Genomic DNA, 23,931 nt, shown 5'->3' with positions numbered 1-23,931 from the left:
ATCGTCGAACGCGTGTCAGCGGAGGCGCCAGACGCGTCTCTCCACTAGTTGCTCGACACGTGTCCTCCTGTTCTAGAGCGGTCGCGTGTTCGTCGCCGATAGCCTAAGTTCATCCAATTTCCAGATTCTCGTCAAATTCTATATCAACCTATTTATTTTAGATTTTTTTATTTTCCAAACCATAACTCAAATTAAATCGATTCCTTCACGAGAATTCAAGATCTCAAGTCCACCTATCCAGATATATTTTTATTATATTTTTTTTTATACTCTCAGTACTTAATAATCGAAGTTGAAAACCGAGAAAAATTCAGTTTCTTACCGTAGTAGGACAGTTTCTCGATTTTGTTTTCCAATGCGATTTTTGGCCGTGTTTCCTATTGACTTTTGAGCAAAAACGTCGACGAAAAAAAACGGCTGAAGAAAGTTTTTTCGAAGAAAGTTTTTTCGAAGAAAAATAGCGAAAGTAAAAGGAGAGAGGGAGAGATTTGATGAATATTCGATGGTTAATTATCATCGAGTTGAATTCTTTAAATAACAAACCTAACCATAACAAACCTAACCATAAAAATAGAAAAGAGTGGGCAAAAACTTGAACCCAAAGTTGGCTAAAATGGCCCGCAAAAATTAGGCTATTCCATTCAACTATGAGCGTGAATTCAGAAATTTCAAAAGTAAAAAACAACTTAACCAAATATAAGGACATCATAGCTTTTATCTGACAATCTCCTCCTAAAATTTGTGCTATATTTACCTTATTATTTGAACTTTGATCTTTGAGAGTAGTTCTTCAAATTTTACCTGCGCCAAGGACTTGGTGAAAATGTCTCCAAGTTGTTTCTCTATTCAGATGAAATCAATCTTGATGAGCCCTCGATCTGCACATTCTCGGATGTAGTGGAATCTGATTTCTATGTGCTTGCTCCAGTCGTGCAAAACTGGATTTTTGATCAGGGAGATCGTAGCTTTGTTGTACACGTATAGCATTGGTGGATCGCTTTCTCTCCTGATGAGTTCTTCCATCAGTCGCGCAAGCCAGAACCCCTTGAGTTTCTGTCATCGAAGTGGCGATGTATTCTGCTTTGCAGGAAGACAAAGCAACTACCTTTTGTTTTGTTGATTGCCAGCAGATCGCGTCGCCTAAGAGGTAGTAGATCATCCCGCTGGTGCTCTTACGATCATCAACGTCACCGAACATGTCACTATCACTGTAGCCGACCAGCTCAAGCTTCGTTTTTCCTTTTCCTGCGGTGTATCTCACACCCCAGCCACTGGTTCCAGCCACCGCGCAAGATGCGCTTGACAGCCACAAGATGCTTCTCCCGAGGTGCTTCCATAAATCTACTCACATATCCAACTGAGTAAGCAAGGTCAGGGCGTGTGTTTACCAGATAGCGCAGGCTCCCGACAAGATGCTCCTCCCGAGGTGCCTTCCTTAGTTGGAGTCGGGCCTCCATCGGCGTTCTTGTAGGGTTACTGTCCTCAAGCCTGGTTGTGTCTAGTAGCTTCTTCGCGTACACACTTTGGCAGATGGTGATGTCGGTAGTACTCTATTGCACTTCGATGCCGAGGTAGTAATTGAGTACGCCGAGATCGCTCATCTTAAAGTTCTTTGACATCTCCCTCTTGAACCTTCTGAGGACTTTCATGTCGCCTCTAGTGATTATGAGGTCGTCGACACACACTCCCACAATCAGCCGCTACTCGCCGTGGCCATGCATGTACATGCCATGCTCAGAGGCACAACGCTTGAACTTCAGTGGCAGTAGGGTACTGTCGAGCTTCGCGTTCCGGGCTCGTGGTGCTTGCCGAAGCCCGTAGAATGCCTTGTGCAGGCGCAGTACCTTACCCAGGTTGTCGTTGTCTAGGAAGCCAGGTGATTGTCGACGTAGACGGTCTCTTTCAGCTCTCCATTAAGGAAAGTGGACTTCACGTCCATGTGGTGGACCTCTCAAGAGTAATGTGCCGCTATTGCCAGCAAAAGGCGGACGGATTCTAACCTTGCCACCGGCGCAAATACATCTTCGAAGTCCACTCCTTGCTTCTAGACGTAGCCCTTCGCCACTAGACGGGCCTCGTGCTTCACAACTTCTCCCTTTTCGTCGTGCTTCATTCCTATCTTTTTTGCCATTTTTTCGTCTTTGATTTTTTAATGAACTGTTCCACCCAAAATGGGAATGGGCTAGGGTTATGAACTTTTTTTTTAGTCAAACCGATTCTGATTCTTCCAATCTTGTTTTCCACATTTTTTATTTATTTCCTCTTTTTGAAGACCCATTTGAGCCCTATGGCTCGGTGTCCCGGCGGCATATCCTCTAGACTCCACGTCTGGTTCTCGGTGATGGATGTCATCTCCTCTACATTGCCTTCAGCCAACATGGGTTCATTTTGCTTCGGCGAAGGTGTTCGATTCATCTGCGCTGATGGCATGCAGTTCGGCCACTTCTTCGAGCTCACGCGTCGCTAGTTCAGGTGGTTCACCTCCGCCCACTAGGTCGTCCATCCTCCGGTACCTGGCCACCAGATCATCATCGTTATCGACATCCAGTGTCGAATCTGCAGTCCGTGGTGTTGCGAACTCCACTGGTTCATGGGGTGCACCTGCTGGCAGCGGTGACGGTTCCTGATGCTGGGCTCCTCCTTCTTCCAGCCTGGTAACGAGGTAATCCACCGTGAATTGATTTGGGTTGTGGTCTGCCTCGATCACGTCATTCCACTGTCAGAAGGTGCTTTCGTCGAAGATGACGTCGCGAGACACGTGAGCTCTGTTGGGTTTTATGTCCTAAAACTCATAGTTTGTAAACAAAAACATATTCTATTTCAATAAAGTTTATTTAGTAAAGATTGTTATTGAATAAAGTAAACTTTACGATCATTAATCTAAATCCAATACACTAAGAACAATCTAGCTGTAGTATGATTACTTGAACTATATGTAGAGAAATAAGAGTTGATCAAGTTCAAGTATATAGTCAAAATGATCTATAGTATAAGGATAAGGCTGAGTACCTTATTCTGGGGACACTATGGATGCGGCCCACTTTTGTATATGATATAAACAATGTGATCACTAAAATTGTACATGTGGAGGCATGTGAGTGTGGGCGTCCTATGCAATGAGTATTGCGTAAGATCAGACCATAAAGAAAATCACTCTCACTTTATAATGTCGTTTACTGTTGAGACTGATTTTCTTTTCATTCGATGACCTAGGTAACTCGATCTTAATCCTGAGCTAACCATGAACTCCTGTTTATTTGGAATTATCCTTAGATTTGCATGGGTGAGAGTGGCTCAAGTTCGCCGACTCAATAGGTCTCCCATTTCAGGGGTAAGACTGGGTAAATGGCTGGGGACGTGGGGTGCAAGATGGAATTCACTCCTACCCACTTTTAGGAATAGAAGAGAGCTAGTTCCCTTAAGTACAGACTTCAGGTTCTGAAAAAGGGGCCCCACCCTCTCATTGGCCTAAGAGGGATCCGGTTTACTAGTTGGACCACAAACCAATTGTTCATTAGAGGATCAGTGAGACATAAGAAACAAGAAGTAACTTCAGGGGTAAAATGGTAAATTGACCTAGCTCTAGTTACGAACAACCTGTGAAGGATCGACTTACTAATCATGGTTATATCAAATGGACAGAAATATATCTATAGTGAGGGGAGTGCAACTACTAGGCTATAGTGGAATGTCCTAGTAGTTAACGAATATTGGTTAATAAGGTTAATGAGTTTAACCGGTTAATCTTGGATCGTTGAAGCCCATGATCTATAGGTCCATTAGGTCCCTCTACTAGCTCATATTGGACTAAACCATAGAACAGTGTGACGAGTGAGTTCGAAGTGTTCCAATTCAAATTAGGGAGAATGCGTTATATATATACGATATATTTAACCGCATTTTTGTTTTATTTACGAATTAAACAAAAAGAGAGAATCTGAGATATTTAAATAAGATTTAATATCTTAATCAAATATGTGTCGTAATTAATTGGGATTGTTATTTGAATTAATATTAAATATTAATTAAATAGTTTAATTAATCATTTAATATTACTTTAATTTGAAATTAATAATTCAAATGGATTGTTGAATCAAAATGAAGAAAGTCAAAATGTTGACTCCATTTAATGGAAAAATCCATGTGAGTGGAATTTTGAGGTGTCAAAATTTGGTTAACTCAAGCATGCTTGCCACATAATCTCGAACATTTGAGTGGAATTTTAAGTGTCAAAATTTGGTGATGTTAAATTTGCATGAACATGCAAACATGACTCTATAAATAAAGTGATCATAAAACATGAAATGTCTTCTTTTTGGTGAAAAACCTTGAGAAAAACCTCTCACAAACACTCTCTTCATATATACAAAATCCCTCCCAAGTTTAGTCACTCGTCAGATTCCACAATCCCGTTCTAAGGCTGGAGGATAGTGGAGAAGACACTAGTGGTGGTTCGAAACCGGTTCGTGAGGAAAAAGAAATTTGAACTACAAAAGGTTAGTATTCAAACTCATTAAGTTTTAATACTTATGAACATGCTAGTTATTTACTATAATTGATGTTCTAAAAGTGCCTAAGATCCAAATTGCTTCCGCATGTGTTATATTAACACCAACAAGCTCACCCCTCTACAGGAACATAGAGTCTGTACACCTTGCTCCCGGGTTCATAGCCGATGAAGACAACCTTCAGCCCCCTAGGATCGAGCTTGGCGAGGTAGGGACGCACTACCTTCATGTATACGAGGCAGCCGAACACTCAGAAGTGATGTACCGTTGGCTTTTTGTTGTACCAGGCCTCATATGGCGTCTTCCCATCGAGGCTTCGGGTTGGCGACTGATTAAGGAGATAAACGGCCGTCATTACCGCCTCACCCCAAAATCTCCCAGGCATCCCGACCGGCATCAGCAAAGACCTTGCTGTCCCGACGATGGTCTGGTTTCGGCGTTCCACCACTCCGTTCTGCTGGGGGGAGTAGGGCGCCGTTAGTTGCCGTTGTATATTGAACTCATCATAGTACTTACCGAAACTTGTTGAGGTGAATTCTTTGCCTCGGTCTGTGTGCAACACTCGCATCTTCTTCCCGCATTTGGCCTCTGCTCGCGCTTGAATGCGCTTAACCACCTTTGTCGCCTCACTTTTTACTTGCAGCAGGATCAGCCACATGAAGCAGCTTTTGTTATATACCAACAGGAGAAAGAGGGTCTTACCGCCTGGGGTCGCAGGCTTGATGGGCCCACAGATATCGCCGTGTACAAGCTCCAACGACTCATCGGTGCCGTAGGATGTCCAAGGACATATTAACATTCTCAGCCACCACGTCTCTGTAATTAATGTTCTTAATCACCTGCAATGCTAAGGGATCAAACTTGTCATCTGCATGCGATTTGTAGTCTCCAATCATCCATAAGACGTATTTCATCATGGATAGAAACATTCTTCAGACAAAAATGTCCTTGACGAAACCACCTTGTCCGCGAGCAGTTTTGATTCTGACTGCAGACTGTGTATTGATTGCAGTGACGTCTTCGATCTTGACGTTGTGGATTCCGCCAGACATTTCGCTGCCAAGGGCAATACCTGTAGAATTTGGTGAGATGCAAGTGAGGCGGTGAATGACAAGGTCCTCAGTCAGCATTCCGAACTAGATACCATATTGGTCCCATCCGCTCTTGATGGCGATGCAATCGTCACCAGAGACAATGTAGCAGTCTTCGATTCGAGTGTTGGAACAAGAATCTAATAAATTGAATAGAGAATTAAGGAGAGAGATTGACAAAGAAAAGAACCCTAAGGGAACCTGGATTGATTTCGTCAGTGTTAGGTACAGTGACACGGGAGCCAGGATAGTGAGCCCTTGGATAATCACATTTCTCCATTTTCATCCCACCAAATCAAACTAAATTAAAAATAAATCATAATAATAATAATAATAATAATAATAAATATATATATATATATATCAAAATTGTTTCTAGTTGGTAATAATTTAAACGGTATATAATTACCAGTTTTAATTTTTTTTTTTTTTTCAAGAGTATAAGGGGACCCAAATGAAATATTCAAACCTGTTATAAATAGGATGGACAAACCAAGAAGGTGAGTTGATCAAAGTGAGATCCGATATCTGAACTTGATCAGAGTACATGATCTCGATCACATATGGTCGTGTTTCCTTGAGTTCTCCTTTCTTAAATTTTTCCCACCAAGAAGATCCCTGCCCGTCGATTGTACCGTTGTTACCTACACCATGTCAGCAACCCAACTTTATTTTCTATAAATGTTTTTCCTATGTTTTCATTCACCTTAATTTTTTTTTTATTTAATTCTGATATCACCTAAGCCTATAAAGATTATAATTTTGCAAATCATTTAAAAAAAATTAGAATTTTAAAAGGTAAGAGAAAAATAATCACCTGTGATAACCACATCGGTGAGATTAGTTCCAAAGATGAGGCTGTTGTACCGTCCACCCGGAGCATCTCTTCCCCTCCCATAAGATGGGAGAACTTCCACAAGTGGCCATTCTGATTCTTTCTATACCATTAAATTATGAGGAACAAATTTAACTTATTTATTTTCTATTAAAGAATAAAATTCAAATCTACGGCTCACAAAGTTGTTAGCTTTATAAAAATAAAATACTCAATAGGTCAAACGTGGGATGCATGAAATTTTGCTTCTTTATCGATAAAAAGTGTGAAATGGCTAATTAGATTAAAACTTCCGATCAGTCATTTCCCCGGCGGCACGATCAATTGAGCACCACCATCCGCCACGAGTGTGCTGAGATGTTCAAACGCTTTTCGGAATGCATGAGTATTTGAAGTTACTCCGTCTCCGTCGCCGACGCCACCAAACTCCATCAGCAAGGCCGAGTGTTTCCGACAATTAATGGCCTTAAATTTTAGAGAGTTTGAACTTAGACACGGATTCATAGCGTCCACTGTAGCTAAGCTCACCAATGCCAGTACGATCATAGCTGAGATTCTCGCCGCGGTAACCTGCCGAACAAAATCAAAGATGATTCAATCTCTTTTTTTTTTTTCTTGATAAAATAATGCTGAAAACGGCCGTTAATTTTATTAGTTCATCTTTATGTCGAACATGAAAGAAACAAAGTTTTTCAATCCATCAATCCGAGTTTTGAACAAAAACTCATAATCATTTTAAGTAATCGGAAAGAAAAACCAATGAAAAGTAGAATAACAAGCCAAGCCGAGGATCAATAGAAAGAAAAACATAAACTTCCTCAAATTTGGCATCTTGTTTTTATGATTTGTTTTTTTTTTAATTATTTTATTTGGATTAGAGTGTTAAAATAGTTATTCAAAACACGTAAACTAAATCAGCAATTTATTTTCTATAATGAGGTTTTCTATATTAGTAATTTATTTGAACAACTCAAATAATATTTTATGGTTAAATTAGGTGATTTCATTATTTGATAAGATTTATTGGGTTGAAAAAGTTTAGCATCCAAAAAAATTAAACTAAGTCTAAAACATGTTAAATCTAAAATAATTGTTTGTTTAATTTTAAATGATATTTCTATATTGATTTGATTAACCTTTAATTAAATCAGTTATTTTTTTTAATTAGTATGGGATATAGTCGGAAATCTCTTTAAAATAAGGTAAGTATAACTCAATATTAATCTTTGATATTTTTGTTAAAATTTTCTTTTAATATTTTTTCTTTATTAAGAAATTTTCTTAAATTATGTTTAAATCAGAATTTTATCAATTTACATTATCTAGACTAGACTATTTAATACCAAGCCTTATTAGCTATAGAAATTAGTTATTTTTTATCAATAAATAATTATTATTAATTGGATCCTTTCAAATTTTAGGGCAATTCTAATAAAAGAATATAAAATGAATATATGGTAAAATTTTCACATTGAAAATTAAAAAATGTACAAATACTATATACAAATACATAATATAATATATATTATATATGTATATGTATATACATATATGTATATGTATGTATTTATGCATTATGTATCTGTGTGTGTTGTGTGATACATACATATATGCGCACATGGTGAGACACAATGATATAGTGATCCATGCATGTCATGGAGAAGCACGACCCACGTTTGAGTGACACTGATGGCTATGATTTTGATCTTATATGGGTGCATACATACCAAAGAATAGATAACAATTCTAAAGTAGGACCATAACATCATGTCATACTCGTTTCTCTACTCTCATAATGTATCCATATGATCTCTGGACCACCCAAAGACTAGTTTATGAAACAAAGGTCTTGTTGAGACATTGAATTGTTTGCGCACATGATACCATATATGGTCTAGTGTTATTATGGTTCTATAATTTCAACCAGATGTATACATACTCAGGAATAGGTAATGACAAAAATTGGATATGAATCTATCTCATTGGTCTAAGAATGTACCTCGTCTATGATCACTCGTGATTATAGGATACATGGTATCAAATTTGGTCACCTCAACTCGATCATGTCCATGTGTTTTAACTAAGTCTATTATCAGCCCTAAAACTAAATGCTATCTAGAAATAAAGGGAATGCATTTTTCATCCCAGCAGCGGAAGCATTGGAAATCAATTTAGTTTTATTAAAAATTTAAAAAAATATATTTAATATGAAAGTAAAAACTTTACTTTTTGTATTTACCATGTTAAAGTTTCTTTCAAGCTCAAGGCTAATTGGAGCCTTTTTAAAAAAATGAAAGGCTCGGTAAAAAAATTCATATATATTATTTAATTTAATGTATCTAAGATACATTAATTATTTTAATATTTAATATATCAAATACAATATTATTTTTCTTTTGTATTTGTAATATATTTTATATATAAAGGTCAATTTGAATATTTTAAATTAAATATATATATATATATATTAATTATTTTAATATATTTAATATGTTAAATATTAATTTAAACGTTTCAAATTCAAACTTAAACTTATGAGTTAGCAAGGAGACACTACTCCCAATAATGATACAAAAAGTTATTAATAAAAATTAATTAAACTATTTAATTAATCAATTTTCATTCCTTAATTTAGGATACTTTATTATAGACTTAGAGTTACACTCTTAGGTACTCTATAATAAGGTGTGTCCATTATTATAATCATTATAAGATAGTCAATTCTTCAAGAATTGTTCATAATTACTCTTAGGTACTCTATAACAAGGTGTGTCCGTTATTATAATCATTACAAGCTAGTCAATTCTTCAAAAATTGTTCATAATTACAACTTGATCAAAAGTTCGTTTTACCCATGCAATTATATATATATATTTTGCCTTAATATCATTGATTCTCTAATGAATAATTTGTTTATAATATAATTATAAACTAAGACCCTCTCGGGACATTGAGAAGGTGGGATCCCATTCCTCAAGTCTTGAAATCAGCACTAAAGAAAACTATTCATCAACTTACCTTAAGTGAATTCCATTTCATGAAATTATGTTTGGAGCTACCTATTTGACCGAGTCTCCAAAATGGTAGACATATTGAATTGGATACAAAAGTCATTCTCACCTTTACAAATTAGAGAACAACACATATCATGTAGGAATTCATAATTCAGTGAGGATTATCGAGTCACATATGATTATCATGCAAAATATTAATTTTCTCAATTAATTGATTTAAAAAGAGAAATTAAATATTTTGTGGTCCTGTCTAATACAAACTCATTGTATAAGATAACCACACTTGCATGCCTCCACATGAATAATTTGGATCAAATCATTTGTGACGATTACAAAATGCGGCGAATCAATAGTGTTACGCATATAATAAACTCAACCTTATTCTTTTACAAACTCTTTAGATTATTACTCGAATGTGATCCTCCATTAAATGAAGTACATATTGTTCAAGATTGTATTAATTGTACTAACCAAAAATTAGAAAAAGAAAAAAAAAAAAAAAAAAAAAAAAAAAAAAAAAAAAAAAAAAAAAAAAAAAAAAAAAAAGAAGTCGTCCCACGATTGCTTAAAACTTAGAAGTGAAGGGTTTGCTTCCAATATAAAAGGGAGGTCCCTCACTTCATTTTAGCATCCCGCTTGAATAGTTCAAATTCAGTCAAAGAATAGACTTTCTAACGGCTCAAGGCCAGCATTTTGGCTGATCTAACTTGGTCTCATATGCACGGACCATTTCCTCCTAGTTTCAATTATTTGGAAGCGTTTAAGATTAGTATGACTACATTTTGGCTACCTAAATTTTTGGCATCGAGTTCAAATTATTTATGCATAATTAGGTTTAGTTAGTTTAAATTATAAGGGGTAAGTTTTTATGTATAACTAGGCTAAGCTAAATTAAATAATTCTATAAGTTTAAAATTATTTTATGCAAAATTAGGTGGGTGAATTCAATAGTAGTTCTAATTTATGATTTTGTGACTCTTTAGGCCGAACTAAAAGAGCAGCAATAAGTAGTGCTAGCATCAAGCATCAAGGATTGGTAGTAGCTTTGGCCTAGGCCAACTAAGTAAGTGGCCCCACTCTTGTTTGGTTATAATTGTGTGCTGATTGATTACACATGCCCATGGCTTGACATATGTCTTATGCTTATATATGTAAATTGTTATGAAATGAGATGTTACGTGAATGTTATGCTATATGTGTTAAATTGATATATTTATGATATGATATATTGTGATGTGATATGTTGAAAGCATGCTTGGGTTATGTTATGTGACTGTTATGATATACGAGATGTTATGATATGTGAATTGACACGTGCAAAGATATGATAAGTTATGATATAGTATATGACCATGACACATGCATAAGATAGTTGTACTTATTTTCTAGACTTAAGTTAGAATAGGGTGTTTTTAATTTTAATGTTTATTTATTTCATTTAGTATTTTGTTGTGTCGTTTTAAACATGTTTTCGAACACGTAAGTCCATGACAATGTTTTAAGATGAAAGTTATGTTTTATGAAGAAGTTTAAATAAAGTATTTTTGTCATCTATGTTCCTGATATGTATATAGTAGCGACCTTAGATTAAGTAGAAAATTTATGGCCCTTAGTATCAGAGCTCTGGGTTACCGATTTTGTAGACTAGCTTGCGATGGAGGGCTTTGCATGTTCCATGGTTCCACTACTGATGTCACATCACCGTCAGGTATGTCATGCGTAAGATAAGAAAATGAAACATTATTGATTGCATATGTTGTCCCTGCTTAGTCATTATAAAATATAACTCATAATTGAATTTTGACACCATTTACTGGATTTTAGTTAACTGAATTATTATTGCCTTAATTCTATGTTTATATAATGTAGAATATGTTATAATTTACTTTGCATGGAATGTGAATCGAAGTATTGATGATGTTTAGATTGAGCAAGGTTGGTACTGTGAATGAGAAGCTATAGTTTAGTAAGCTACTAAATATTAGTATACGCATGAAAATGATTTTGCTCTGGAAGGTTAGATGTTTCAGTCAGATGTCTCGAACATAGTTAAAATATGTAATATTATGACAATAGAGATAGAAAGTAATGTACCAATGTATATTAACGAGTAAGTAGTTTCAAATGAAAATGACCAAGGAAGCTTGATGGACAACAATATCATATAATCTGCTATAGATATTAAAAGTGGTAGTGTCGAAAGAAAATTGCTCACTATAAAGTATGTAAATATGAAATTAAAGTATTGGTATAAAAACAAATTATTATTACTCCGAGGACAATGTAATGCGAGAAATTGATTAAATCCTGATCTAGTTGATGGAAGTACGCAAGTCTTGAATAAAGTGAGAAAGTTAAAATTAAGGTTGAGTGAAGTATCTTATGGTGAAGCACGTGAGCCACAAACCTACTGCAAGAATTCTTTTGCTCATGAAATTTTAGACATATGTCATAAATTTCATCCGTAAAACCATGCTAGACATTGATGAAACAAGGATATATAAATTCCTAACTTTACATATAACGCCTATTCTCAATATAACCGTTCTAATCGTGCTTAGACAGACTTCATACAAAATTAAATTAGGAAGTGAAACAGGTTTTTACCTACTTTGAAGTAGTGAAATGGCTCATAGGTGATATATCAAATATGTTTAGGGTGAGCATGACACATGCGGTTTTGTAGTTAGATTCACGTTGTTGTTTTGATGTGAAGGTCTTGTGGAGTCATTCACGTTGTTGCTTTGGTATGAAAGTTTTGTGGAGGAAGTTCGATATCGTCACAACACATTCAAGAGAATTGCCTTCCATGATTCGTATTCAATTTACATGTTTTTTTTTTAATTCTTAATAAAATCAAATGTTTCTATTGCGCGAATGAATAATTCATTCTTTTTATCTCCTCGGTGATCATTCCACGTTGACCTATCATTTTTTCATAGTAAGAGTATGATGGAAGTAAAGGTAGATAGATTTTGAAAGGGGTAATGTAAGAGTATTTTAATTGTTTTGTTCATACTCATTTTTTTCATAGTTGCTAAATATTACCAATCTTAATGAAATAACTTAATTCCAAAATTACAACATTCTTATTTTTGTATAGTTCCATTGCAATTTTTTAGGCTTCTTTGACAATTCAATCTTCACATTTGAAACACATATATTCATGAACGGATCTCCCGAAATCTTTGCCAAATTTGCCGACATTGTAACATTCTCGGCTACCACGTTTCTGTAATTAATGTTCTTAATCTCTGGTAATGCCGAGGGATCGAACTTATCATCTGCATGATCTTTGTAGTCTCCAGCAATCTAGAAGACGTATTTGATCGTGGATAGAAACATTCTTTGGACGAAAATGTCCTTGACGAAGCCGCCTCGTCTGCGAGCAATTTTAATTCTAACAGCAGACTCTATGTTGATTGCAGTGACATTTTCGATTCTGACGTTGCGAATTCCACCAGACATTTCACTACCAAGGGCGATACCTGCGGAATTTGGTGAGATGCAAGTGAGGCGGCGAATAACGAGGTCCTCGGTCGGCATTCTGAATTTGATACTGTATTCATCCCATCCACTCTTGATGGCAATGCAATCGTCACCGGAAACGATGTAACAGTCTTCGATTCAAGTGTTGGAATAGGAATCTGTGAAATTGAATGGAGAATTAGGTAGAGGGATGATGAAGAAAAAAAAAGAAGCCCTAAGATTTGAAAGGTGAAGATGAGGGAACCTGGATCGATTCCGTCGGTGTTGGGTACGGTGATTGGAGCCAAGATGGTGAGCCCTTCGATAATCACATTCCTGCTTTTCACCGAACCAAATTAAAATAAATAAATAAGTATATATATATATAGATATAGATAGAGATATATTATCAAAATATAGAGTAAAAATTTGAATCAAATACTATTCAAATTTTAATTTTGTGAGAGAGTGAAAGAGTCAAAACTGCTATACACGTTATGGACGAACTAAGAAGGAGAGTTGATCAAAGTGAGATCTGAAATTTGAATTTGAGAGTACATAATCTCGATCATGTATGGTCGTGTTATGTTGAGCTCCCCTTTGTGAAACTTATCCCACCAATAAGACCCCTGTCTGTCGATCTGTTGTTGTTATCTATACCATGTCAACAATCCAATTTTATTTCTCTCTAATTTTGCTAACCATTTTTTTAAGAAAAGAAATGTTAAAAAGGTAAAGAAAAAGAAATAATCACCTGCCACATCAGTAAGATTAGTTCCAAAGATGAGGCTGTTGTACCGTCAACTCAATGAGACCGGCTGCCACATTTCCATCAAGCGTGGGTTACTTAGGATCCACGATGATCGACGACAGTTGCTCACGCAAGTTCGGTGCACGACAAACCGCCTTTACATCCAAGAGTTGGAGGTAGAGCAACCAGTCAGCCTCTCGGGAAGGTACTGGAGGATGGAAGATCTATTAGGAAGAGGTGAACCACACACCGCCTTTACATCCTAGAGTTGGAGATAAAGCAACCAATCAGTCTCTCGGCCAGGTACCAGAGGATAGTACTGGAGGATAGAAGATCTATTACGAAGAGGTGAACCACCTTGACTAGCGGCCAGCTCGAAGAAGAAGGTGGAGTCTGGAGGACATACCATAGGTTTTAGGAGGAAATTGTTAGATAAAACCTGAGGTCCACCACCTGGGGCGGCCAACTCGAATAAGTTTTAGCTTTTACACGTTTCATTGACCATTTGACAAATGTCTGGACGACATACCACAGGTTTTAGCTTTTACACATTTCTGACAAACACATGGATCACCTCATTTTAAACAAAAGTTTTCAGCAATTCTCTCGCTCTCTCTCTGTTATTTTTTCCCATTTTTATTTTCTTCCAACAACTTAGGTAAAAGGTGAAGTCTTCACCTAGACTGGCGCCAGCTCGAAAAAGAAGGTGGAGTCTGGAGGACATACCACAAGTTTTAGGAGAAGATTGTTAGATAAAACATGAGGTCCACCACCTGGGGCGGCCAGCTCGAATAAGTTTTAGCTTTTACACGTTTCTTTGACCATTTGACAAAATTCTAGAAGACATACCACAGGTTTTAGCTTTTACACATTTCTTTGACCATTTGACAAACACGTCCAATGGATCACCTGATTGCAAAAGTCTTCAGCAATTTTCTCTCTCTCTCTCTTATTTTTTAGCATTTTTATTTTCTTCCAACAACTTAGTAAAAACATTTTATAAAGAAAAAACCTTTACTAGAACAAGCATGACTTCAATAGAACATTCTCAATTGGGAGATGATAAGCACAAAAGTCACATCCACCAGTTTTTGCTGCCTTAGCCAATGGAGCACATGGCGGCGGTTCCACGTCGCTACTAAATCCTACAATTTCCATACAGTTCCACTGCAACTTTTTAGGCTTCTTCGACAATTCAATCTTCACATTCGAAACACATATGTACGTGAATGGATCTCGCGAAATTTCCACCAAATTTGCCGACATTGTAACATTCTCGGCCACCACGTCTCTGTAATTAATGTCCTTAATCTCTGGCAACACCGAGGGATCAAACTTATCATCCGCATGATCTTTATAGTCTCCAGCAATCCAGAAGACATATTTCATCGTGGATAGAAACATTCTTCGGACGAAAATGTCCTTGACGAAGCCGCCTCGTCTGCGAGCGGTTCTGATTCTGACAGCAGATTCTTTGTTGATTGCAGTGACGTTTTCAATCCTAACGTTGCGAATTCCGCCGGACATTTCACTACCAAGGGCGATACCTGCGGAATCTGGTGAGATACAAGTGAGGCGACAAATGACGAGGTCCTCGGTCGGCATTCCAAATTTGATACCGTATTCGTCCCTTTCACTCTTAATGCAATGCAATCGTCACCGGAAACAATGTAACCGTCTTCAATTCGAGTGTTGGAACAAGAATTTGTGAAATTGAATAGAGAATTAGGTAGAGGGATGATGAAAAAAAAAAAAAGAAGCCCTAAGATTTTAAAGGTGAAGAAGTAGGGAACCAGGATCTATTTCGTCGGTGTTGGGTACCGTGACCGGAGCCAAGATGGTGAGCCCTTGAATAATCACATTCCTACTTTTCACCCAACCAAATTAAAATATATATATATATATATATATATATATATATATATATATATTATAATTCAAAATTTAGAGTAAAAACTTGGGAATCAAATACTATTCAAGTTTTAACAGGAAGTGAAAGAGTCAAACCTGCTATAGAGAAAGAGTCAAACCTGCTATAGACTGGATGGACGAACAAAGAAGGAGAGTTGATCAAAGTGAGATCTAAGATTTGAATTTGATCAGAGTGCATGATCTTGATCATGTATGATCGTGTTACGTTGAGCTCCCCTTTGTGAAACTTATCCCACCAATAAGACCCCTGCCCGTCGATGGTGACGTTGTTACCTATACCATGTCAACAATCTAATTTTATTTCTCTATAATTTTGCTAACTATTTTTTTTTAAGAAAAGAAATGTTAAAAGGTAAAGAAACAAAAATAATCACCTGTGATAATCACATCCGTAAGATTAGTTCCAAAGATGAGGCTGTTGTACCGTCCACTAGGAGCATCTCTTCCCCTCCCATAAGATGGGAGAACTTTCATAAGCGGTCATTCCGATTCATTCTGCATCGTTAGATTATGAGAAACAAATCTAACTAATTTAACTTCGATTTAAGGATTAAAATTCAAATCACCACTCCCAAGGTTATTAGCTTTATAAAAATTTAAGGCATCTGCGTAGCTCCGAATACATGCATTGGATCTCTTCCCTCGATATCTAGGATCGCTTGTAAACCGCTGTTTCGTTGGGTGGTGGCTTATTTCTAACACCCCCTTACTAGATCAAACAAATATAACTCCATTGAATGAATAAACTTCTCCCTCCCGAACAATCTAATTTCATATATGTAAGATGCGGAAGGTATTTCCTTTTTTAGTTTGCTTTTTTATTAAAGATCTATCACTGAACTAACTAATATATAATCTGAGAATTAGAGAATTAATGAGTTTGGGTATGTGTTTCACGTGTGCAACATGATGGTGCGGTTGTGCTTTTGCTATATATATATATATATATATATATATATATATATATATATAATTATTATCGTACTCAATCTTATCTATATACTATAGATTCTTTAGTTTATCCAGATCTTTCAGTAAGTCAACCACATATTGTTCAAGACTACACGTTCTTGAATTTTTCAAAATAATCAAAATTATTATTAAAAATTAAAAAACTAATTACGACTTCAGGGCATAAATCCCAATTGTAAAACAATGTTAGACCTAGATGAAAAAAAGGATACATAAATTCATAACCTTCCATATAAACCCTATAAATTCATAACCTTCCATATAAACCCTATTCTCCATATAGCAATTCCAATCTTGCAAAGACGAACTTATTATAATCATGAATCATACTAAATTAAAGCATGAAGTAAACAAGGTGATTACATGCTTTGAAGTAGTGAAACTGCCGTATGTAACTGATATGAACCAAGAGACAAATCATACAATATATTTCAATAAAGATGTGAAGAAAATGCTATGAAATTATCAAAAAAAAAAAATATTTCAATTCATGCCACATTCAAGAACAATAAAGTTTCATCGTTATAAATTTAGAGTAATTTAGAGTTATTAACGTATTTTAAGATTTTTTTTTTACTTTAGGTTACCTTTATATAATGGTTAATTATGGTTATAAAGTATGAATGTTACTCTGTAATGTTTTTAACCGTTTCATCTTGAGACTATATTAAACCATGTATGTTGAACTTGGAGTAAAAAAACATTTGTATGCTCTTGTTTACCTCAATTTAATATATCCCGTTAAAATAACTTATTTTCAAAATTAAACCCTTCTTATTTTTGTTTTATAAATTTTTAAGAAAAATACATTTTATCTATATCTTCATTAAATTTTTCATTACCATTTATTCCATAGAATTAAAGAAAAAAAAAACGAAGTCTCTACGAAAAGGCAGGAATTTCAACCGAACATGACTTCAACTGGACATTCTCAATTGGTAGCTTATCCTCAGGAAAGTCACATCCACCGCTTTTTGCTGCCTTAGCCAATGGAGCACATGGCGGCGGATCCACATCGCTACTAAATCCCTCAATGTCTGTACAGTTCCACTGCACTTTCTTAGGCTTCACTGACAATCCAATCTTCACATTCGAAACACAAATATCTGTGAATAAATCTCCCGAAATTCCCGCCAAATTTGCCGACATAGTAACATTTTCGGCCACCACGTCTCTGTAATTGATGTTCTTAATCACTGGCAATGCCGAGGGATCGAACTTGTCATCGGCATGCGATTTGTAGTCTCCAGTCATCCAAAAGACGTATTTCATCGTTGTTAGAAACATTCTTCGGACGAAAATGTCCTTGACATAACCACCTCGTCCACGAGCGGTTTTGATTCTGACGGCAGACTCTGTGTTGATTGCAGTGACGTTTTCGATCCTGATGTTACGGATTCCGCCAGACATTTCACTACCAAGGGCAATACCTGCAGAATCTGGTGAGATGCAAGTGAGACGACGAACGACGAGGTTCTCGGTCGGCATTCCGAATTTGATACCGTATTCATCCCATCCACTTTTGATGGCGATACAATCATCACCAGAGACGATGTAGCAGTCTTCAATTCGAATGTTGGAACATGAATCTGTGAAGATGAATGGCGAATTAGGAAGAGATATGGATGGAAAAAAAAAGAGCCCTAAGATTGTTAAGGTGAAAAAGAAGGAAACCTGGATCGATTCCATCGGTGTTAGGTACAGTGACTGGAGCTAGGATGGTAAGCCCTTGGATAATCACATTTCTGCTTGAGTAAAAATTTGAATCAAAATACTATTCGAAGTTATAACTTCCATTTGAAGCATAATCCTTAAATACATCAATAATGGGAACTGTGTGAGGAGTGTAATAGTCACACCTGCTATAGATAGGATGAACGAACCAAGAAGGTGAGTTGATCAAAGTGAGATCTGAGATTTGGATTTGATCAGAATACATGATCTCGATCATGTACGGCCGTGTTACTTTGAGCTCCCCCTTGTGAAACTTTTCCCACCAATAAGATCCTTGTCCGTCCATCGTACCATTGTTACCTACACCATGTCATCAACCCAATTTTATTTCTTAATAATTAATTTTTTAATGTTTTCTTTATCCCACATAAGCTTATAATATTATAATTTTGCAACATCAGTCACCTGTGATAACAACATCAGTCAGATTAGTTCCAAAGATTAAACTGCTGTACCGTCCACCAGGGGCATCTCTTCCCCTCCCATACGATGGAAGAACTGTCACAAGTGGCCATTCCGATTCATTCTGCATCGTTAGATTATGAGAAACAAATCTAACTACATTAGATTCGATTCAGAATTAAAACTCAAATCATCACTCTCAAAGTTATATATTCGATAAGTCAAACCTGAGATGCAAAAATTGTAGCTTCTTTATCGATAAATAGTGTGAAATGGCTGGTAAGATTAAAACTTCCAGTCAGCCATTTCCCCGGCGGCACAACCAATTGAGCACCACCATCGGCTGCCAAAGTGCTGAGATGTTCAATCGCTTGTCGGAACGCGTGAGTGTTTGAAGTTACTCCATCCCCAACGCCGCCAAACTCCGTCAACAACGCTGAGTGTTTCCGGCAATTAATCGCCTGAAATTCTAGAGAGTTCGAACTTAAACGCGGATTCATGGCATCCACGGTGGCTAAGCTCACCAATGCAAGTACGATCACAGCCGAGATTTTCATCATGGTAACCTGATGAAAAAAAATAGAAGATGATTCAATTTCTTTTTGTTTCTCGGAAAAATACTTCTTGAACAGCAATTGGGTTTATGAGTTCATCGAATTTTCTCAAGAAAAAATGTAAATATATAGTAAAAAAATCTTCAATAAACCTAATCAATTAGGTTTTTGAACAAAAACCCATAATAATTTTCAATAACCCAAAACAAAAACCATTCAAAAACAAGATCAATTCAAAGAAAACAAAGAACGGAAAGGAAATTACACAAGTTTTTGTGGATTTTCGAGGATGATCCATGATAAGTTTTCTTTTTGAGTTAATAATTTTTAGACCGGATGACAAAGGATTTTATAGGATAATTTAAAAATTAAAAATAGGAAATGAATTTATTATTATTATTATTATTATTATTTTATTTAAAGGATGAAAATTATGGTTGTAAATGAAACAACTGGATTTACCTAGAATATTAGTCAAATGATAGGTTTAAGGACCATATACCTTATATGGAAATATAAAGATTGGAAGGGCTTTAAATTTGGCATCTTGTTTTTGTTGTTTGTTTGTTTTTTAAAAATTGTTTTACCACTAGGAAATGGCCGGTATCGGATTATTATTCTCCAATAAATTTTAAAAAATAAAATTCTGAAAGGATTAGGGTAGGGATCACGGAACGTTTGGAATGCTCTAGCTCGACCAATAAAGAACATATTGCCCTAAACCCTATACTCACCTACCCATACCAATAAAACACAATAGACACAAAAAGAAAGGTTAGGCTCTAAATGGTTCTTTATAGTCTCACAACATTTGGAATGCCCTCGCTCGACCAACTCATCGACTGTCACATGAAAAATATGGAGTAACAAGAGTGAGTATATATTCGATAAGTAGTCTATCTATGAATTCTTAAATTTTTTTTTTTTTCAGAGTTTTTAGATAATTTAAATTTAAAATAGATTCAATTCCAAAAGTTTAATTTATTAAAGATAATATGTGTTAATTATGAGTATATCAAAATTACAAATTCATAAGTTTCCATATAATCTTAAATATAATGATCTTTGCTAGATAAGTTGATATATTGATTATTTTCTTTCCATGGGTAAATAACTGCTTAAATGAAAATTTATGATAGAAATTAACTATTTAATTAAAAGTTGATAGAATTATTTTTGTTTATTTGCTTTTTTTACCTAAACTTGGATGAGCATTGGATATTCAAATTTTTCGAATTTTATTGAATGTCTTAAATGGAGAATTTTAAGATGATTTAGAAGAGAAAAAACGCTTAGAAAAATATAAATATAATAGTAAAAATTTAAAAAAAAAAAAAAAAGGTTAAAAGTCAACCTCGAAAGGATATGAGGAGGCGTTTTTCAGCCTAAGATCACTTCATAAAACCTACTCAAAATGTTGTAGAGAATACGATCGAAAAGTTGTATAGTACAAATCCGTCCAGAAATGAGAAAGATGGAGTGGTAAATGTTTTGAATTTTTAGTTGAACTTTTCCTCCCGATCTTTAAGAGATTTATGCATAATTAGATTCTAAAATTTGAGAATGTTGTTCGTAGAAGAATTTTGCACATCTTTCGTGAAGTAGCCCAGAGTTGAAATGGACCGGAAGGTGGAGTTCAATGATCTTCGAGAAATTGTGAGTTTTTTTTATTATTATTATTTTAGACCAATTTTGCACGCATTTTCATCTCTCCATTGTTAATGAAATTGAAAAAAAAAAAAGTAATTTTGTTGGAAAGTTGATTAAAATTCTACCATTTTGGTGAAGGAATAAATTGAGTTGATTCGAGTTAGGTAGAAAAAAAGTATCAAAATCCAAAGAAAATGGAAAAAAGATTGAGAAAATGAAGAATTCTTAAAAAAAAAAAGTTCGTGCACGCCGAGGAATTTGAGACACGCATCAAGGGTGCAAATTGGCCACATGTTGCGTCATCAAAGGAGGACTTGACTTGATCTGCCTGCATCTGACCCAATACATGACACATCTAGCAGATTCAATCAACTCCGATTTGACTTAACTTGACTCTGAAATACCATTCTATGTGCACCACGAGTCGCGAGGACAAAATTCAAAGACATCCTTACCCTTGCTAGAGATCAAGCCCGACACTTAGGAGTCAAATGCGCCCATGAGAGTGTGACATGTATCAAGAGTGTAACGTGCATATCCCGCCCCTAGGCCTGTGGCTCACTCGTGCGTGGAAGATGCTTCATCCGCTCGTGTGGGGGACTTTTCATCCTATTTGATCTCTGTTTGTTAGTTTTTCGCCCTCATTTCAACATTGACCTTATTTTGACCTTTATTTAGGATCTACCAAAGAATTTTCGAAAAATTTTAAGCTCCTAACAAGTGGAAAAGCTAGCTCGAGAACTTCACCCAATATGTAGCCATTCAGACTTTTCTTAAGTAATATTTGTAGGGATCACAGAACATGTTAGCATGCGAGCATATCTAGCCTTAGGTGGTTAGAATATGCATGTTTAGGACTCTAGAAGGGTAATTTGGATGAGAATGTTATTTCTGTTAAGAAAAATTACTAAAATGCCCTTAGGAGGAGGATTTATGTTGCATGTTGATTTAAATACTTTTTACTGTGCTAGAAAGAGAATGGGATACTGTTGTTTGTACTCTAAGCACTGATGGTTATCTCCTCGTTGAGCTTATATGAATGCATGATAGAGTATATTTAGCTTCAAGTGATTTATTGTATGTTCTCCTTGTAAAGTGTATTTATCTACATAGAGTTAAGACTAGGGCGCTAGAGTTAGGCTGGATAAATGATAACCTAGATCAGGACTTCTCCTGTAGACTGAACATCGTAGGATCGTGAGCAGTGATCAAGGGTCTAAGCCCTAGTGCTTCCAAACTAAGAAAGACTCGATGAGTCAGAATAGAGTATCCTTGAGCTGAAAGTTCGTGTTAAATCACCTTTTCGCCTTAGGAATCTAGTAGAACTCTTTGGAGCCTAAGGATGACCAAGGTGATGTTTAGTTTATGAATTATGTGCTTTACATGATTGATAAAATTATCTCCCACACAAAAATATGCATGAGAGGTGATTTTCACATTGACGTAGGTCAGCATGTTTTTTAGTAGAACGTACACAATAAGATCGTGAGTGGAAATCAAAGGTCTAAACCTAAGTACACTTAGAGATGAGATTAGCCTCAAGAAGCTAGTCCCGAGTGTCTTTAAAATGTGAGATGAGATTTAAACAACTTAAATGTCCCTAAGAACATAGTGTACCTCTCCGTCATCTTGGAATGAGTAAGTTAGCTCATTAGGCTGTTAGCAGTATGAACGATGTTACTAGAGTCTCCACCACCCTATCCTCTTTAGTACCCCGATAGTGTTATCACAACCCAAGTTGAACCCAATAGCATCTCGTCAAGCGGTAGCCCTCTAGGAGTTGTACCATAGAGCTACTACAACTAGATGGGATAAGGCGGTGGTTAGGTGCCCCAACCTTGTGGAAATGGCAAAAGGCCTCCTGAACAGAGCCACCGAGCCACTTTACTGTAAACTCATCCTAAGAGGGGTGTGGGACCACGTAGGTTGGCATAGTAGCTGGCCGGCACATTGGGTCACTCTAGTGGGAGAGTATGTCAACTAACCTTCCATGGATTTTGTTCATATTATAGACACCATACTTTACCACCAGATAATTATGAAGTAACGTCTCAACTTAAGATGTAAGTTATTTACCCCAACCGTCCATGTCAATCGTATGTGGCATTCACATATAACAAGTTTGTCAATCCGTACTCTTACTTCAAGATTTTTTCTCTAATAAAATGGTAGTGCACCTCCACATATTTTGTTCTAGCATGAAACATCATATTATCTACTAGACGAACCGCAGATTGGTTGACGTACTTTCTTGAGTTGCTTCAATCACTACTCTATACTCCACTTTTTGTAGTTGACAATGATACTATTGATTATCTTTTGTTACACCAAGAAATTATTTCTGGATCGAGCTTAAACACATACCCAATGGTTGATCTTCGAGTATCATGATCTCTTGCATTGTCAACATCATAGTGTCTAGCTAGCTTGCAGTCATCACTTCTTTTTTACAAAACATCATAATCAATTGTACCTATGACATATCTCAATATCCGTCGAGTTGCATCCAAATGACTCATGACTCCAACTTCATTCTCAAATTCCTTCAATTAGTTCATGTAGATCTCTCAATCTAACTCTCCGAGTAAGAAACTATTCTTCATATCCATCTACCATAATTTTAAATCTTTACTTACCGCAAGTACTAGCGGGACTTGTACGGTAGTGACCTTCGCCACTAGACTAAACGTTTCATCATACTCTAGTCTATATTGTTGATAGAGCCTTCGAGCTACAAGTTGAGCTTTGTATCTCTCGTTTAATTCATCGTGGGAGTTGAATTCATTATTTAACTAAAAACAAATTTAAAACGCAATTCTTATATTTTTAGTAAATATAATTACAAATTATATACTACAAAATAATTAATCAAAATTTAAGAGAATAATGTGAATTGACTTTTTCAAAATTATCCATTAAAAACTTTCCATAAAATATTACCTCTAATATAGCAATGACAATCATATTTGCTAGTTTCTCAAGTTCTAAACATTTGGATATAATTAAATAATGTGACATAT

General features: G+C 35.9%; 1 protein-coding gene and 3 pseudogenes across 1 annotated transcript; all 4 read right to left on the bottom strand.

Annotated features, from left to right (window-relative positions):
- Positions 1-5,269: 5,269 nt before the first annotated feature.
- LOC111471478 lies at positions 5,270-9,473 on the bottom strand (annotated as a pseudogene).
- A 3,053-nt stretch (positions 9,474-12,526) lies between these two features.
- LOC111471477 lies at positions 12,527-13,679 on the bottom strand (annotated as a pseudogene).
- Positions 13,680-14,684: 1,005 nt separating this feature from the next.
- LOC111471476 lies at positions 14,685-16,088 on the bottom strand (annotated as a pseudogene).
- A 1,303-nt stretch (positions 16,089-17,391) lies between these two features.
- LOC111471546 (probable polygalacturonase) lies at positions 17,392-19,572 on the bottom strand. The gene is made up of 6 exons (XM_023117270.1): positions 19,527-19,572; positions 18,935-19,273; positions 18,711-18,831; positions 18,431-18,605; positions 18,246-18,316; positions 17,392-18,160 (listed from the first exon to the last, which is right to left on the bottom strand). Exons 1-6 carry the CDS (start codon positions 19,557-19,559, stop codon positions 17,454-17,456), a joined length of 1,446 nt encoding a protein of 481 aa, XP_022973038.1. The 5' UTR covers positions 19,560-19,572; the 3' UTR covers positions 17,392-17,453.
- Between the last annotated feature and the right edge of the window lie 4,359 nt (positions 19,573-23,931).

This window comes from Cucurbita maxima, unplaced genomic scaffold, assembly GCF_002738345.1.
Source record: "Cucurbita maxima cultivar Rimu unplaced genomic scaffold, Cmax_1.0 Cma_Scf00053, whole genome shotgun sequence".
Lineage (NCBI taxonomy): Eukaryota > Viridiplantae > Streptophyta > Magnoliopsida > Cucurbitales > Cucurbitaceae > Cucurbita > Cucurbita maxima.
The sequence above is the reverse complement of the archived record's forward strand: the minus strand, read 5'-3'. Positions and strand labels throughout refer to the sequence as shown.